The following is a 16,353-nucleotide window of genomic DNA, read 5'->3' on the forward strand; positions in this document are numbered from 1 at the left end:
GTCTGGTTTTGGGCCCTGGCTGCCTGGAGAAGGGAGGGGAGGTAACTGATCCAGAAGGCCAGACCAGAGGCCGTGCCTGTGATGTGGCGACGATGCTGAGATGCCTTTTGCTTTAAATGTGAGTCCATATTCCATCATCATCGCCCCCTCCCAGGGGGTCTCTGGGCCCATTTGTCAATGCAACGCTTCTGGCTTCCCCAGGGGCCTCCATGTCTCGCGGCCGCTGGGTGTGAAGTCTAACACTGTGGATGATACCCACCAGGTTACCTTGGTACAGGTAGATCCAGGCCCATCACTCCACCCATGCCCAGCTTCCCGGGGGAAGCTCCCGCTTCCTGCTCCTCCCACCCCGATGCAGGTCGATGACCCCACTTGGGAAAACATCAGGCTTGCTCATATAAGGAGTCCAGGCCAGGCCAGCATGCTCAGCAATGGCGTTGACTCGGTGGCCCTGCCTCATCTTGACCCTGCTCTCCGGCTTGGCAGTCTCTGGCTTCCCTAGAAACCCATCCCGGCTGCTTGGGGTAAGTCTGCCCCTTCTTCACCAACAGGCAGGCAGGGGGGCCACGCTGGGTGGTCCTCTGTAGAATGAGGAGGAGGCAGAGGCTGGGCAGTGAGCTTCAAGGAACAGGGCAGGGTGTGGGGGGACCCAGGCCCCAGACCTGCTGTCAAATCTGATGAGACAGCTTCCCCAACGGAGCTTAAATTTCCAGGGCCTCTGTTTGCTGACCTGTCAGGTGGGTGATGCACCACAATCAGATCACCTCCCTGAGGGACTCTGAGGTTCACATATAGACAAGGGGAGAGGCCTCTAGGAATGGCCAGGCTGAGCTGCATGGGGTACAGTGGTGGTGGGGTGGAGGAGTCTTGGGGGGCCTGGGGCCTAGGGAGGGGCAGAGTGAGTCAGGGTATATGGTGCAGGGGGAGAGCACTGACTTTGGTCCTCCCTGACATGCTCCCCTAGACCTCCCCCCTGGCCCTCAGTTTCCCCATCTACTCAGAGCCCTTCCTACTCTGACATGTGGCTCTGGTTGGGTCCTCTGTCCAGAGGCCCCTCAAGGTGCGTGTGTGTGTTGGGGGAGGTGGTCACTGCTGAACCTTGGCCTCAGCCCAGGGCCTCTACTCAGGCCACAGTAGCCTTGGCCTTGCCCCAATCCCTGTGTTTATCTTTGTTTTTTCCAGAAACGGAGCCTCCCGGAAGGGGTGAGAACTTTCACAAGAGATGGGGCAGGGCAGAGTTGGTTGCCCAACAGCGGAAGAAGTGGGCCACAAGGGAAGGTCCCTCCAGCTGGGGGGACCCCTGCCCTGGCAGACCCCCGCTGCCTCCAGAGCCCTGGGAGAGAGCTTCAGCGAACCATGCCCCTTGGACTCGCTGATGCAATAGAGGACCACCCCTCCACGGGTCCTTCTTCCCACAAACACTTGATGAGCATTTGTCAGACCCCATGCATGGGGCAGGAGACACACAGTGAATGGCCCTGTGATGCCTTCACGAAGCATCTTTATATCCATGTTCAATCCAGATGTTTCTCTACAACATCCCTCGGCCCATCGTCCCATTGGAAAGAGGGTGTTGGGGGGCACGAAGGCCCTCCCAATGCATCGCCCTAGGTGCAGGAAATAAGGGTCTGTTTGGGAGACAGAACCGGGCAGCTACTGGACACAGGGAGCAGACTGGAGTGTGTGTGGACATGCTTTTTCTAAGATGAGCAGGAAGAGCTAGGAGCCAGCGTGGCAGGGGCACGGACTGAGCAGAGGAGGCAGGACCTGCCCAGAGGCCCCCAGAGCCATGGGGAAGGCTGTCCTGGGGGTGGTAGGGAGAATAGAAGGGCTTTAAACAGGAGAAGGACAGGTCAGATTTGAGTTTTTACACCATCTCACTGGCTACAGCTGCATGTAAACCAGATTATAGAGCTAAGAAGGAAGAGTGGCCATCACAACAGTGGTGGCCAGTTACAGGTAGCGACCAAAGATAACTGCCCAGGCTTCTGATGTGTGTGACTGGGAGACTGGACGGGCCACTTCCTAGGCAGGAGCTTTGAAGCCCACAAAGGGGAGCTTGAAGGGGAGCAGCCAGGAGGAGGTCCTTGTTTCCAGGGGCCTCAGGCTAGCTGGTCACCGTCCGCTGATACACTGTCCCTCTCCCGCAGGTGGTCGACAGCATCGAAGTCTACAGCACCAAGGTCAACTGCAAGGTGACCTCCCGCTTCGCTCACAATGTCGTCACCACCAGGGCCGTCAACCACGCAAACACTGCCAAGGAGGTGTCCTTCGACGTGGAGCTGCCCAAGACAGCGTTCATCACCAACTTCACCTTGTGGGTGTCACCACAGCTTCTGGCTCTGGGTGGGGAGGGGAGTCTGGCTCAGCCTGAGCCCCCCTTTCCCCAACTCTCTATCTCTGCAGGACCATCGATGGCGTTACCTACCCTGGGAACATCAAGGAGAAGGAAGTTGCCAAGAAGCAGTATGAGAAGGCTGTGTCCCAGGGCAAGACAGCCGGCCTGGTCAAGTAAGTGTGGACCCTCAGGCCTTGGCGAGAATGTCAGGGCTGTGAGGGCCCTCAGAGACACTAACAAGAGAACAGCAGCTATAATTATTACATGGCAAAATGTGCTATAATTCTTACAACATTATCTTACTTTGAAGTTGAGGCAACCGAGGCTCAGCCTGGGTAGGGGGCTCCTCCAGGGGGAAGGGACTGGAAACCAAAGGCCCAGGAAGCAGGGGGTTGTGCTCTTTCTGGGGTAGTCACTCTTTCTCATCCACCTTTAGGGCCTCTGGGAGGAAGCTGGAGAAATTCACGGTCTCAGTCAATGTGGCTGCAGGCAGCAAGGTCACTTTTGAGCTAACCTACGAGGAGCTGCTCAAGAGGCATAAGGGCAAGTACGAGATGTACCTCAAGGTCCAGCCCAAGCAACTGGTCAAGCACTTTGAGGTAATCGGCCACTCGCTCGCAGCGCCTGAAGGTTTGGGGTGCCAGGAAGGGCCCTGGGCAGAGCCCGCAGCAGGAGTGTAGGAGCCCAGGCCCCAGCACCCGGCCAAGGAGGCGTGGGGGAATTGCAGTGGTGCTGCCCACCGCACCTGGGCCCAAGGGAGGAGGCCAGGCTGCACCTGGGTGATCCAGGTTGGGTGCTGGGTCCTTGAGGGCAACATCACCAAGTGTCTCTGTAATGCTGGTAACTGGTTACTTGGGCATTTTTACCTACATCCGAGTGCAAACCCAAAGGAAATGCTTTTAGTGGTAGACTCTGGGGCACCATATGGCAGGGAGTGGAAGAACTTTGGGGTCAGAATGCTGCTGCTGCTAAGTCACTTCAGTCGTGTCCGACTCTGTGCGACCCCACAGACGGCAGCCCACCAGGCTCCCCGGTCCCTGGGATTCTCCAGGCAAGAACACTGGAGTGGGTTGCCATTTCCTTCTCCAATGCGTGAAAGTGAAAAGTGAGAGTGAAGTCATTCAGTCGTGTCCGACTCAGCGACCCCATGGACCGCAGCCAATCAGGCTCCTCCATCCATGGGATTTTCCAGGCAAGAGTACTGGAGTGGGTTGCCAGTGCCTTCTCCATGGGGTCAGAGTACCCAGCTGCAAACCCATGTGGTCATCTTCTTGCTGGGAGGCAGCAGGCTTGGCTGTCACAGAGTTGTCCTAGCGGCTGGTCCCTGCACCACATTGACCCATCTCCTCACCCTTGTTGTCCTGGAGGCTGGGCTCGGCACCTTCACTAGGTGACATCTCCTGCCACTTGGCCATTTCAGATCACGGCAGACATCTTCGAGCCTCAGGGCATCAGTACCCTGGATGCTGAAGCGTCGTTCATCACCAATGACCTCTTGGGCAGCGCCCTCACCAAGTCCTTCTCAGGGAAAAAGGTGGTATAGATGCCTCTGGGGCCTGGGGGGAGGGAGCAGGGGCAGGAACATTGAGTCTAGCAAGGTGAGTCTGAAGCTGGGGATTTGACAGATGCAAGGTAGAGAGGGGGAGAGAGAGAGAGAGAGAGAGTGTGTGTGTGTGTGTGTGTAGGTATGAGGCGGGGGTCAGGGAGAGAGAGAAGTCTGCAACATCCCCTTTCTCCTAGGCCACCTGGGTCAGCAGTGAGGATGCTGGAGGCAGGGGGCTGCTTGCTGGTGATGACCTGCCAGAGGAACTGGGGTCTCAACTGCACTGGGGAGGGGACAGGGAGACCATTTATAAAGCCTGATCCCATTTCACTTCGGGAAAGCAGGCAGGGCAGGCTACTGGTCCGTTTTACAGAGAAGGAGACAGAGACCTGAGGGAGTTTTTCAGATCTGACTCCACTCGAGTGGTGAAAGAAGAAAGGGAAATTCATTCTTGGTGCTCGGGGTTGGCTCTGAACCCCAAGGTCCCCAGCAATTCCAGGAATCTTGCTGATCATGGGTAGTGGATGAATACATGTTTACAAGGACAGCAAACCTCAGTCAGGACTCCCAGGGTGAGGCTCGAGGAGCACACACTCAGAGGGCTGCTGACCTCTGCAGGCGGTGTCCCCGCCCAGGGCCCCCTCCTCACTCTCTATTCTGCCCGTTCCTTGCTCCTCTTGACAAAAAGCACATAGTATCACCCAACGTGAAGTTCCTTTTCATGGTGCAGAATTCTCCTCCCTATGTGGCTTCCAGGTGCAGGCAGAGCTAAGGGACTTGTGAGGCCCAGTGAACCAGGAGAGTGAAAGCCTGGCTCAGATAAGGCCTCTACCCTCCAAGGGGCTCCTGATCTCCGAGGGGGAGAGGGGTGCTCAGGAAGGCCAGAGCTCCCCAGAGGGTGGCAGGACTCAGGAACTTTGCTGAGTGCCCAGGGCAGCCCCAGGCTGAGGTCTGCAGAGGGCAGGCCCTGCCCAAGCTGAGAGAGGCCCTCCATCACCCTCCCTCAGGGCCATGTGTCCTTCAAACCCAGCTTGGACCAACAGCGTTCCTGCCCAACCTGCACGGACTCCCTCCTCAAAGGAGATTTCATCATCACCTATGATGTGAACAGAGAATCTCCCGCCAATGTGCAAGTAGGTACCTGCCAACTGGCTTTGCCAGGCTGATCCATCCCCTGCCTTGCTCTGGTGAGGGCTGATGTGTGGAGGGGTTGCAGCTTTGTCTGGTGAAACAACCTTGATCTTCAGCCCAAGCATGAGGTTCCTGCAAGGCATGGGGACCACAGGCAGACCAGAGCCTTGGTGTGGTGCCCCCTGGAGGCGGAGGCAGGACATCTTTATTTGGGGCTGCTAAAAGTCTGGGTTCTATTTGCAAGGGTAGCCAATGTGAGGTTGCTGAAGGGCCACTGGTCTCCAGTCTCTCTCTCCCGTTTTCAGATCGTCAATGGCTACTTTGTGCACTTCTTTGCACCTCAAGGCCTTCCGGTGGTGCCCAAGAGCGTGGTCTTCGTGATTGACGTCAGCGGTTCCATGCACGGTCGGAAAATGGAGCAGGTACTCTCCTTGGTGCAAGAGTGGGTGATGGGTGGGAGACACGGGGAGATTTTTTTTAAAAGTGGATGAAGCTAATATTCCAGTGAAAGAGAAGGAAGGAGGGCAGGATTTTTAAAAGACACAAAGCATCTGCCTCTTTTCCTGCAGACAGCAGGGGTCCGGGCCGGGAACACATCTTGTCTGCTTGTCTTCCTCCTTCCCAGACAAAGGATGCCCTCCTCAAAATTCTGGAGGATGTCAAAGAGGATGACTACTTGAATTTCATCCTGTTCAGTGGAGATGTGACCACTTGGAAAGACAGTTTAGTTCAAGCCACTCCTGAGAACATCCAGGAAGCCAGGAAATTTGTGATGGATATTCATGATCAAGGAAGTAAGAACAGAGGGGAGGGAGCTACATCCTGCCGTTCCTCTCTGCCTGAGCAGCCTGTTTCCCTTCTGCCTTGGTGGCAGAGACTCTGCTGGTCTGGGCCCTGCAGATCCAAGCTGCGGGTAGAGGTGGGATGGAGAGTCCTCAGGCTTGACATTGCGGTGTCTTCTCTGTGATCTAGGGAAACTCATTTCTTTCTAACCTGTCATCCCCACAAGGTAATGCCAGCATTACCCAATAAGGTAATGCCACAGAGAACTCTTATCCGTGGCAGTTTCATATGAAAGATGACAAGTGATGTCTATACTGCTCCCCACTCCTCCCTGTGAGAGGGGCTGGAGGTCCATTTGACTGTTCTCCAATCACAATATGTTCTTACAGTCACCATGTGCATCTATCCTTCCAGCAGCCCTGAGAGGCTGGTCCTCTTACTCATTTGAAAGATTAAGTCATCCATCCATCACTCACTGAGTCATCCAGTCAATATTTACTGAGTACCACGGCGCACAGGCAGGCAGTGTCTTTGGGCACGTGAGCAGGGACTGTTGTCTCGACTGCCTCCCCCAGCACCCTGAGGATATCCTCTCACGGTGTCATCTGTCTGTGTGCCAGTGACCAACATCAACGATGCGCTGCTGAGGGGCATCAGTATGCTGAACAAGGCCCGGGAGGAGCATACAGTCCCAGAGAGGAGCACCTCCATTATCATCATGCTGACCGACGGGGACGCCAATGTGGGTGAGGCGGCGTGTGTGGCTCTGGCTGCCGCTCCCGGCTCTATAGCCAGCGTGCTGCATGACCTTGGGCAGCTCTCCCCAGGGTCCCCTGTGATCTGTGAGCCCCTGAAGGGCTCTGCCCGCCCCAATGTCTGCTCATTGAGGGCTTGTAGTAGCCATGACTCTGCCAGCTATGCACAGGCAGGGGTCAGATCTCTGCAGACAGAGCTGGTCCAGACAGTCGCTCAGGCTGTGGCTGCAGCATAAATACCTCCTTACCCCACAGGTGAGAGCAGACCTGAAAAAATCCAAGAGAATGTGCGGAATGCCATTGGTGGCAAGTTCCCGTTGTATAACCTGGGCTTTGGCAACAATCTGAATTATAACTTCCTGGAAAATATGGCCCTGGAGAACCATGGGATTGCCCGGCGCATTTATGAGGATTCCGATGCCAACTTGCAGTTGCAGGTGTGCCTTGCCTCACATACCTCTGGGAATGGGGAGCTCCCTACTTCCTCAAGAAGCTGTTCCACTGTGTGACAATTCAAGTTATTAGAAAGAACTTCCTCTCAGGTTGAAATCTATCTCTGGTCACCTCTTACCCATCAGTCCAGGTTCTCATTTTGTCCACAGGCTGCACAGAACAGACCTGCTTCCTCCGTAGGACTGCCATATCAGATACAAGACCTCCAGTTAAATAGGAACTTCTCATGAACAGCGAATAACTTTTTAGCAAGCATGCTCCAAACACTGAACAGGACACTGTACTTGGTTTGCTGTGCTGTTTTAAGTCGCTTCAGTCATGGCTAACTCTGTGTGACGCTACAGACTCCAGCCCACCAGGCTCCTCTGTCCATGGGATTCTCCAGGAAGGAATACTGGAGGGGGTTGCCACACCCTACCCCAGGGGATCTTCCTGACCCAGGGATTAAACCCATGTCTCTTATGTCTCCTGCATTGGCAGGAGGGTTCTTTACCACTAGTGCCATCTAAGAAGCCCCTAAACTACATTTAGTTTGCTAGTGCTGCCTTAACAAATAACCATACCTGGGCGGCTTCCACAGGCCACTGTTAGTGTTAGTTGCTCAGTCATGTCCAACTCTTTGTGACCCCACGGGTTATATAGCCTGTCAGGGTTCTCTGTCCATGGAATTCTCCAGGCAAGAATACTAGAGTGGGTTGCCATTCCCTTCTCCAGGGTATCTCCCTGACCCAGGGATCGAAGTTGGATCTCCTGTATTTCAGGTGGATTCTTTACCATCTGAGCCATCAGGGAAGCCCTACCTGGCTTCCACAGCAGAAATTTATTGTCTCACATGTCTAGAGGCTGGAAGTCCAAGATCAAGGTGCTGGCAGGGTTGGTTCCTTTCGAGAGCTGGGAGGGAAGGCTCTACTCTAGGCCTCTCTCCTTGGCCTGTCGATGGCCATTTTCTCCTTGTATATCTTCATGTCATTTTCTCTGTGGGCATGTCTGCCTCTGGATCCAAATTTCCCTCTTTCAAGGACACCAGTCATATTGAACTGGAGTCCATCCTAAACAACTCATTTTAACTTGATCTCTGTAAAGAGCTTTTCTCCAAATTTAAGGTCATGTCCTGAAGTACGGGAGTAAGGATTTTCACCTGTGTATTTTGGGGTTTCAAAATGTGCCCCATGACAGCTGTACCCTTATACTAAAAAGTAAACTGTCATTTTCCTGTTATTCAAATGTAACTCATGACTTACATTTTCATTTGCTAAATCAACTAACCCTCTCCGCCCCAGCATAGGCAGGTGCTTCTCCACCTCTGCAGTGGAACCCCCAGCCTTCCTCCTGTTAGTCTCCAGGTCTCCATGCTCTCACTCCACGTCAACTTCTCTAGTCAGCCTCCAACCTTTCTCTTCTCCTTTTTACTTTCATTCCAACAAACCAACATTTCTCGAATCCTATGTGCCAAGAACTCTGTCCTTTCCTTTTCTATGCTTCCCAGTCTCTAATTGGGATGGGGAGGCGTTGAGGAGGAGGTCCCCCAAACTGAAGGACACAGTCAGGGCCAGGTGGAGGTAGAGATCAGGAGCTGGACTGGCCCAGCTTGAGAGATCCAACCACCTGCAGAGGTACCAGCGGGAACCGGCCCACCCTGTCCTCTCCCTGCCCGCCCTGGTGGCCTGAGATAATCAGGGACCCCATCTGAACTCTAGGGCTTCTATGAGGAGGTGGCCAACCCACTGCTGACAGGCGTGGAGGTAGAGTACCCTCAGAATGCCATCCTGGACCTCACCCAGAACAGTTACCAGCACTTCTATGATGGCTCTGAGATTGTGGTAGCCGGGCGCCTGGCAGACGAGGACATGAACAGCTTTAAGGCAGATGTGAAAGGCCATGGGGTAAGCTGAGCTGGGGACCTTCTTGTGCGCTGGGGGTGGGGGACCTACCAGTGGGGGCTCCAGCCTCCTGGCTGGCAGCCCAGCAGAAGCAGCCTCTGAACCAGGCCCACCTGGCTCCAGGCCACTAGCCTCTTGCCTCCTTCTACCCCCGTCCCAGGCCATCAACGACCTGACCTTCACTGAGGAGGTGGACATGAAGGAGATGGAGAAGGCCCTGCAGGAGCGGGAATACATTTTTGGGGACTACATTGAGCGGCTCTGGGCCTACCTCACCATCGAGCAGCTGCTGGACAAACGGTGACCCTGGCCCACCCCTCACAGAGCGAGGCCCTGCCCTGACCCCCAGCTCTGCTCCAGCACCTACCTGTGCACCCCACCCCCTCCGCCCACCCCGTGCTGGCTATGCTCCAGGAGAGCCCAAGAGGAGGGAACTTTCACCTTGGGAAGTGCACCTCCACGCCCACTGCAGCTGCCCAATTCTCCTTTTGGCTAGGCCCCCATGGCTTGTTTTTCCTGGAACAGAGAGGGTCTGTGATGCAGGGCTCAGGCAGGGGCCTGGGAACATCTTGAGGGCAGGGATGAGCCTCCGCATCCTGTCCACTATACCCAGCATGGGCCTACAGAGATGCTGAGGAGGAACATAACCGAAGGCTGAGACCCCAGCCTTCAGCCCCAGAGGGCAGAGCTTGGCCATGCGAGGGGGCTGTGTCAGCCTTCTGTTGGGCAGGATTGGCTGGGAAAGACGCTGGCACTCAGCATGTGAACACCATGATGACCAACTGGCTGTGGCCATGTCGAGCCCCTTGTAACTTTCACCTGGAGAAACAGGCCCAGAGAGGAATCAGGGCATGTCCATCTGTCCCAGGGAGCTGATGAAACCGTTTTCTCTGACTGCTAGTGGGCTCCATCCTAGGGGACACACACTGGGAGAGGTGGAGGGGGTCTTGGGCTGACCCTCCCACCCTGCCTGTCCCCACAGCAAGAATGCCCGGGGTGAGGAGAAGGAGAATCTCACAGCCCAGGCCTTGGAGCTGTCCCTCAAGTACCACTTTGTGACTCCGCTGACCTCCATGGTGGTGACCAAGCCTGAGGACAACGAGAACCAGACAGCCATTGCCAACAAGCCCGGGGAAGGTAGGCACAGACAGTGGGGGGGCCACAACTTGGATGCCTCTTTCCAGGCCCCTGACCCTGGGTGCCCTGAAGAGAAGTGGGCCTGCTGAGAAAGGCAGGTCTAGGAGGTATCAGAGGAAAACTGGCCAAGGACCCGGGAGGGTATTATAGAGGGAGGGAAGCCATTAGTGTGAACAGTGGAATGTAGGAATGAATAGGAAGAGCCTTGAAGTCTCTAAAGGGGGCAGGGTGTCCAGGGTCATTTCTGGGAAAGGGACTGAGGCTGCAGCATGGAAGGGTTCAGTTAGATAAGATGAAGCACTTCTGACCTAAAAGTTAGGCCTGGAGCCAGCACCTGGGGATTGTCAGAGGAAGAGGCCATGAGAGCTGGAGGCTGGGACCAGGCCTGGTCAACCAGACCCCACGAGCGCAGTGTCCTGAGGGCCCCTGCAATTGGCACTGGGAGACATGGGAAGTAAAGAGCCAGTCTGGGCCCGGCCTCTGCCTCCAGGAGCTCCTGGTTCCTGTGGGGGCACACATGGCCCAGGCATGGTTGGCTGGCCAGGCAGTGAGTCAGGCACAAGGGCCCTGACACGGGGGTTCTGTGGCCTCTAACTCTGTGGTCTCCTCTTCCTCCCTTGCAGGGCCTCTGGATACAGAAGGTGAGCTTCAGCCAGCAGCTGATGACTTTCCCAGGAGGAGGTCAAGAGAGGACCAAAGAGACCTTTCCTCCACCACCCAGGAAGGGGCCGCCAGGACACCTGAGCTCAGCTCCCAGCTCTACTGCCAACTCACTGGGGGCCGGGGCAGGGCTCTGTTCACTCTGAGCCTCAGGGTTCTCATCAGCTGACAAAGGGGGGCTTCCCCTGCCCAAGGAGGGACAATTGGGATGAAAGTATTCTGTGACCTGCAAACATGAGTAACTCAGTTAGTTACTCAGTAACCCCACAGCAAGGCTTTGAGGAAGGCTTCTTATGGTTCCCATTTTACAGAAAGGAAACTGAGGCACGGGGAAGTTAAGTTCCTTTGCTCAAGGACTCGTTCAGCAGGGGGCCCAGCCAGGACTTTGCCGGCCTCGTTCTGGCGGCTGCTCTGGAGTTCACAGCACTCTGCGCTTGTCTCATTATGGAACTGGAACCTTGTCCCCACACCATCAGGCAGGACCTCCCCAGCCCCTACCGGCCTGCCTTGTCTCTATCCACACGGGCTGTCCTAACCAAGCAGTATATTTCGACTGGGTCACAGCTCTGCCCTCTGAACAGCCCTGTGAGATGTAGTCACTGGTGCACGTGTGTGTGTGGGTGCATGTCAGTGCATGTTTTGCTACTGAGGACAACAGTCACCTGTGAGCCTCATTCTACTCCAGCCTCGGGACTGCAGTTCAGGGGTGGCAGACAGAATTGCTCATGACAGAGACACTGATGACCTAATGGCTTGCATTTTAGCCACTTGGAAGTGCCGTCCCCCTGCATTAACATTACGCCCCTAGTACCACCAGCCCTAGTAGGGATTCCCTGGGGGCACCCCATTTCTGAAGCTTAAACTTAGGGGGTCACATTCCCACCTCTGTCAGCATTGCGGCCCCACTGGGGACAGCAGCCCTAAGACAGGCAGAAGGCCTGGCGTTCGGGGGAGGGAACCCCCAGACCTCGCTCACACCTGCCCTTTGGCTTCTTTTTTCAGTGATCCCCTCCACGGCTTACCTGAGTGAGTATGTGCCAGCTGCCACAGAGCGCGGCCCTGCGTCGTTCCCCTCGGGAGTCTTTCCTGAATCAGCTCTCTGGAACAGGCAGATGGTTGGGGAGGTCCTGAGGAGACGGGGGGAGGTTATGAGCATTAGGGAGCCTGAAAGTGAGGGGCATGAACCAAACTCTGGGTGGGGGTCTTGGTGCCTCCCCTGGCCTGTTTGTTTAGCTCAGCCCTCTCTTTCTTTTGTCCACAGCCAGCTACCAGGTTCCCAAGACACCCTACTACTACGGTGAGTTTCCCAGCTCCCCCAGGTCGAGGCTCTGGGCCTAGGGCTGAGCACCTCCTGCCTGTCTAGGAGCCCATCCCATGGGACTGGGAGGCAAGGGGAGGTCCCTGGGACCGTGAGCGATCCCGAGAGCCAGCCTCTTCTCTATGTGTTCTCAGTGGATGGGGACCCCCACTTCATCATCCAAGTTCCAGAGAAGGACGATGCCATCTGCTTCAATATTGATGAAGACCCAGGCACAGTGCTGCGCCTCATTCAGGACCCTGTCACAGGTGGGGGCCACGGACTAGGGCCAGGGGCTCTTCCTGAGAAGGCCTGGAGCCCCAGGGTGGACTGATGGACCGGGCTCACTCTGCCCCAAATGCACCCATCTTCAAAGGTAGATTCCATCGTGTAGGGGATTTCAGATTCCATCCAGAGCCACAGGCTCACCTCATCTCCCCAGGGCCAGGGGTAATAGGGAGACGGTTAGAGTTAAGGGCTGCCTGGGCCTATGAGCAGGACTCACCCTGGGCCTGAGGAATAGTGTTCCTCTGAACAACACTCCCTGGCCCAGGCAAGGGGCAGATCCACAATGTGGGCCCTCGGCCACCAGTGTGACCCCAACATGTCTAGGAAGAGATAGGGCTAGCTCTCAAATCCTGGTCTCCGAACTGAGAGACCTGGGTCCCCCACTGTGTTATCCCTCTGGAGGTCTGGCTGAAGGGGAAGCTGTGAGCCTAGAAGACCAGTCTGGACTTAGGTCTTGCTGGTCTCTTGCTGCCCCGCCCATCTGGCAGGCCTCACAGTTAACGGGCAGATCATTGGTGAGAAGACAGGCAGCTCAGACTCCCAGGCCAGAAGGACTTACTTTGGCAAACTGGGCATTGCCAGCGCTCGGATGGACTTCCGGATTGAGGTGACACCGGAGAAGATCACCCTGTGGAATGGGGATGCACCGAGCACGTTCAGCTGGCTGGACACGGTCATGATCACACAGGATGGGTAAAGCCCTGCTGCTGGGTCTCTGAGGGGTGATGGAGTGCGAGGGTCTTGGGGGAATTTGAACAAATCCCAGAAGATCCACAGGGTTAACAGGAAAGACCAGTGGCCTCAGCCCCCACTCTGGGAAAGGTTCAACATGGTGGCCCCCAGCCCACCCCCTGGGCTCCCCACCAAAGGCAGACAGATTGGTGGCCAGAGAGTTCATAGGACAACTTGAGGGAAGGGCTGTGTGGACAAAAGCATTAGGTGGACCTGGCAGGCTGATGATGACAAAGATCCCTGTGTGCATCATCTCTGGCTGAGCTCTCTTGTTCTCAAACTCCTCTGCCTCTCCTGCATCTTCAGATCACCCCTAAGCTGGGTGGGCAGGGCTACAGTGTTAGTCCCATGGAGGTTCAGAGAGGGGCAGAACCTACCCAACGTCACATAGGAAGTCCAGTGGCCTAGCTGGGGCTTGATCCCGGGTCTCCAGACCCCCAGGACAGCCCCTCGTCTGCTGATGGAGTAGCAGGGACCCACTCAGTGCAGGGTGTAGTCAATGTGCGTAAGCCTCTTCTCTCCAACACCCCTGACAGTTTCTGGAGTCTGTGTGCTCTCAGATGTCACGTTTCCTGCTCTGCCCTTGATTCAGACGCTTGGTTATCATGGCCACTGGGCCCCACTGCTTACCTTTTCTTCTCTTCTAGGCTATCTGTAATGATCAATAGGAAGAAGAACATGGTGGTCTCCTTTGGAGATGGGGTTACTTTTGTGGTTGTCCTGCATCAGGTGTGGAAGAAAGAGCCTGCCCACCATGACTTCCTCGGCTTCTACGTGGTGGACAGTCGTGGGATGTCAGCACAGACACATGGGCTGCTGGGTATGAAATGTTCAAGCTTCAGGCTGTTCAGGCCACATGGTGGAGGGAAAAAGCCACGTGAAAGGGCCTCCTAGTCACCCTGGACCCACCACTCAACACCCCACCCAGCCTTTGTATCAATCCTGGAAGGCCAGTGGCCTTGTCACGTATGGCAGAGGAAGGGTTGACAGTGTGAATGTTTTTATTCCTAGGACAATTCTTCCACCCCTTTGACTTTCAAGTGTCTGATGTCCACCCAGGCTCTGACCCCACAAAGCCAGATGCCACAATGGTGGTGAAGAACCATCAGCTGACAGTCACCAGGTGAGGGGACCCTGCTGATGTTCTCAGACTGCCGGGTATGAGATAGGAGGGAAGAGCTCTCTCTACCCATGCACATCAGCCTGGCTGGCTCTTGTCTTCCGTGGGATACCCTTGTTTCCCTCTGGGCTCTGGGCTCGCTCTAATCAGGAAAAAGCCAAATCTGGCCCCCTAGAAGGAGTAACCACGTGACCTCATTCTTGACCAGAGTCTGGACTCCTAGAATTGGCAACTTCACACCCCCTTTCAACTTTAGATCCATGAACGCAGCCGTCTTGCCCACCCCGCACATCACAGCCTTTCTCTCTTTTCTTTCAGGGGCTCCCAGAAGGACTACAGGAAGGACATCAGCGTTGGCAGGAATGTTGCCTGCTGGTTCGTCCACAACAATGGGCAAGGGCTGATCGACGGCATTCACAGAGACTACATTGTCCCCAGCCTGTTCTGAGTTGACATGCCAACTCCTGCTGAGGTGGCCGGCCCGGCCTGCCTGGCATCTGGAACAGAGGCACAGAGTGGGGCCCGATGAAAGGCTGTGACAATAAAGGCCAAGAAGGAACTGGACTGCCCCCAGACTCTGCCTGCCTCCATCAGCCCCTGCTCCCGGGGACAGGCAGCTCGAAGGAAGGGTTGGCTGCTAGGAAGGCAACTTCCTGGGCCTCTCCATCAATGCAGCTGGTTGGGGGGGGGGGGCGGTTACTAGAGGAGTAAAACACAAGACAGTGGGGGAAGGAAAAAGATAATCGATTCCGGAACAAAGGGCCTCTGAGAAGTCGGGAAGGACTGACTGCCTTTCAGAGTTTAGGAAGGATGGAGCAAAAGTCAAGGGTCCCTGGCTCAGGAGCTCTTATCAGGGCTGAAGCTCGTTCTATGAAACAGGAGCAGAGATGCTCCAAGGTAGATTCAGCCTGCCACTAATTGCGCCATCCATCTCTCCGCTCTCTGATCATCTCACCATCCATCCACTGGCTCATCCACCTGCCCACCCCTCCACAACCCATCCATTCAGCAGCTAAACCCAACATTCCGGGCTAGGATGTGGGGGCACACAGCTTAGTAACTCAGATCCTGTTTGCATGGGTGCTCCAGTTTGTCTTCAGCTTCACTGGGGATCCCTGGGATCCTCCAATCACTCCTTATGGTGACCACCTGCTGCCGCACCCTGTAAGTCCTGGGTGGAGTGGGGGTCAGACAGAGCTTCCTAGAGAAGCAGCTCTGTGGGCTGTCAGCCTGGGCAAGCCTCTCCCACCTGAGCAACAGCACACTTCTCTCTCTGGCTTTCCTGCTCCCAGAGAGAGCTTTTTTTACAGAGCAGGACTGGTCATCACTTGCTGCCTGAAACCCTATAAATGATGTCTCCCACCCAGGATTCTTGGGACAAAGACAAAAATCCTCCCTGTCGTCCCTCCAGCTTCATCAGCCCTGCACACCAGGGGTTTCCTTTCAGTCTGTATTCCAGACACACAGACTGCTTTCAGTTCTGCAAACATAATTCCTCCTTCCCCAGACCCTCAGCTCCTGCTGTTCTCGCTGCCTGAGGGGTGGAGGGCATGCAGGGTGGAGGGTACCCCGCTGAAGGAAGAGGTGTGGCCAAGCAGGGGACGCAGTAAGACTGGAGGAGGTTGCAGTCAGGTTGGGACGGGTCTCTAATGCCAGTGGGGCTGGCTGGGGTGGGGTCTGGCTGTGGGTGACCAGGAAGTTCGGCTGCCTCCCACTCCAGGGGCCCTTCTGTCTGAGCCAGAACACAGCTGCCCAGGGCCCACCTGGGCCTGGGGGCTCGGAGTGGGCATTGGGAAGGGCAACCCCGGGGGAAATATCTATCCTCAGAGGAGCCCCCCAGGCACTGTCACTGCTCTGGTGAGAGGGTGACATGAGACACAGCTCCAGACTCAGTGTAGCAGAGGCCTGGGCTGGGCTGGCAGAAAGGGCCCAGGCCTGGAATGGGGCACCCTGAAGTGCGCAGACCCTACCACCCATTCAGTCCCAAATTGGCTGAGAAGCCATGCAGCTTTAAACCAGTTATTTTGAGGTCAGTATTCACATCTGTGAAATGGGAAGAAGGGTCCTGCCAGATGGAGCGTGTAAAGAGGCATCAGCATGGTGGCTTCTGGTCCTCCTGAGACGCCTATCTTTGTCCTGCTGCTCCCACGGATGAACAAGTCCAGGGGGTTGGAAGAAAGGCAGGAAGACCTCCCCTGCCTGAATTCTGCCCCCTCTTCTAACACATGGTCAGGGG

General features: G+C 55.8%; 1 protein-coding gene across 1 annotated transcript; it reads left to right on the forward strand.

Annotated features, from left to right (window-relative positions):
- The first annotated feature begins 385 nt into the window (after positions 1 to 385).
- ITIH3 (inter-alpha-trypsin inhibitor heavy chain 3) lies at positions 386 to 14,681 on the forward strand. Its single transcript, XM_043442532.1, has 22 exons — positions 386 to 524; positions 1,183 to 1,203; positions 2,151 to 2,317; positions 2,407 to 2,511; positions 2,775 to 2,937; positions 3,759 to 3,872; positions 4,889 to 5,014; positions 5,318 to 5,434; positions 5,638 to 5,806; positions 6,416 to 6,541; positions 6,806 to 6,987; positions 8,701 to 8,886; positions 9,044 to 9,183; positions 9,866 to 10,020; positions 10,644 to 10,661; positions 11,683 to 11,706; positions 11,942 to 11,977; positions 12,133 to 12,246; positions 12,754 to 12,958; positions 13,645 to 13,817; positions 14,009 to 14,120; positions 14,436 to 14,681. The coding sequence occupies exons 1-22, from the start codon at positions 432 to 434 to the stop codon at positions 14,563 to 14,565; spliced, it is 2,676 nt and encodes an 891-aa protein (XP_043298467.1). The 5' UTR covers positions 386 to 431; the 3' UTR covers positions 14,566 to 14,681.
- Positions 14,682 to 16,353: the final 1,672 nt, after the last annotated feature.

This window comes from Cervus canadensis, chromosome 22 (assembly GCF_019320065.1).
Source record: "Cervus canadensis isolate Bull #8, Minnesota chromosome 22, ASM1932006v1, whole genome shotgun sequence".
Classification (NCBI taxonomy): Eukaryota; Metazoa; Chordata; class Mammalia; order Artiodactyla; family Cervidae; genus Cervus; species Cervus canadensis.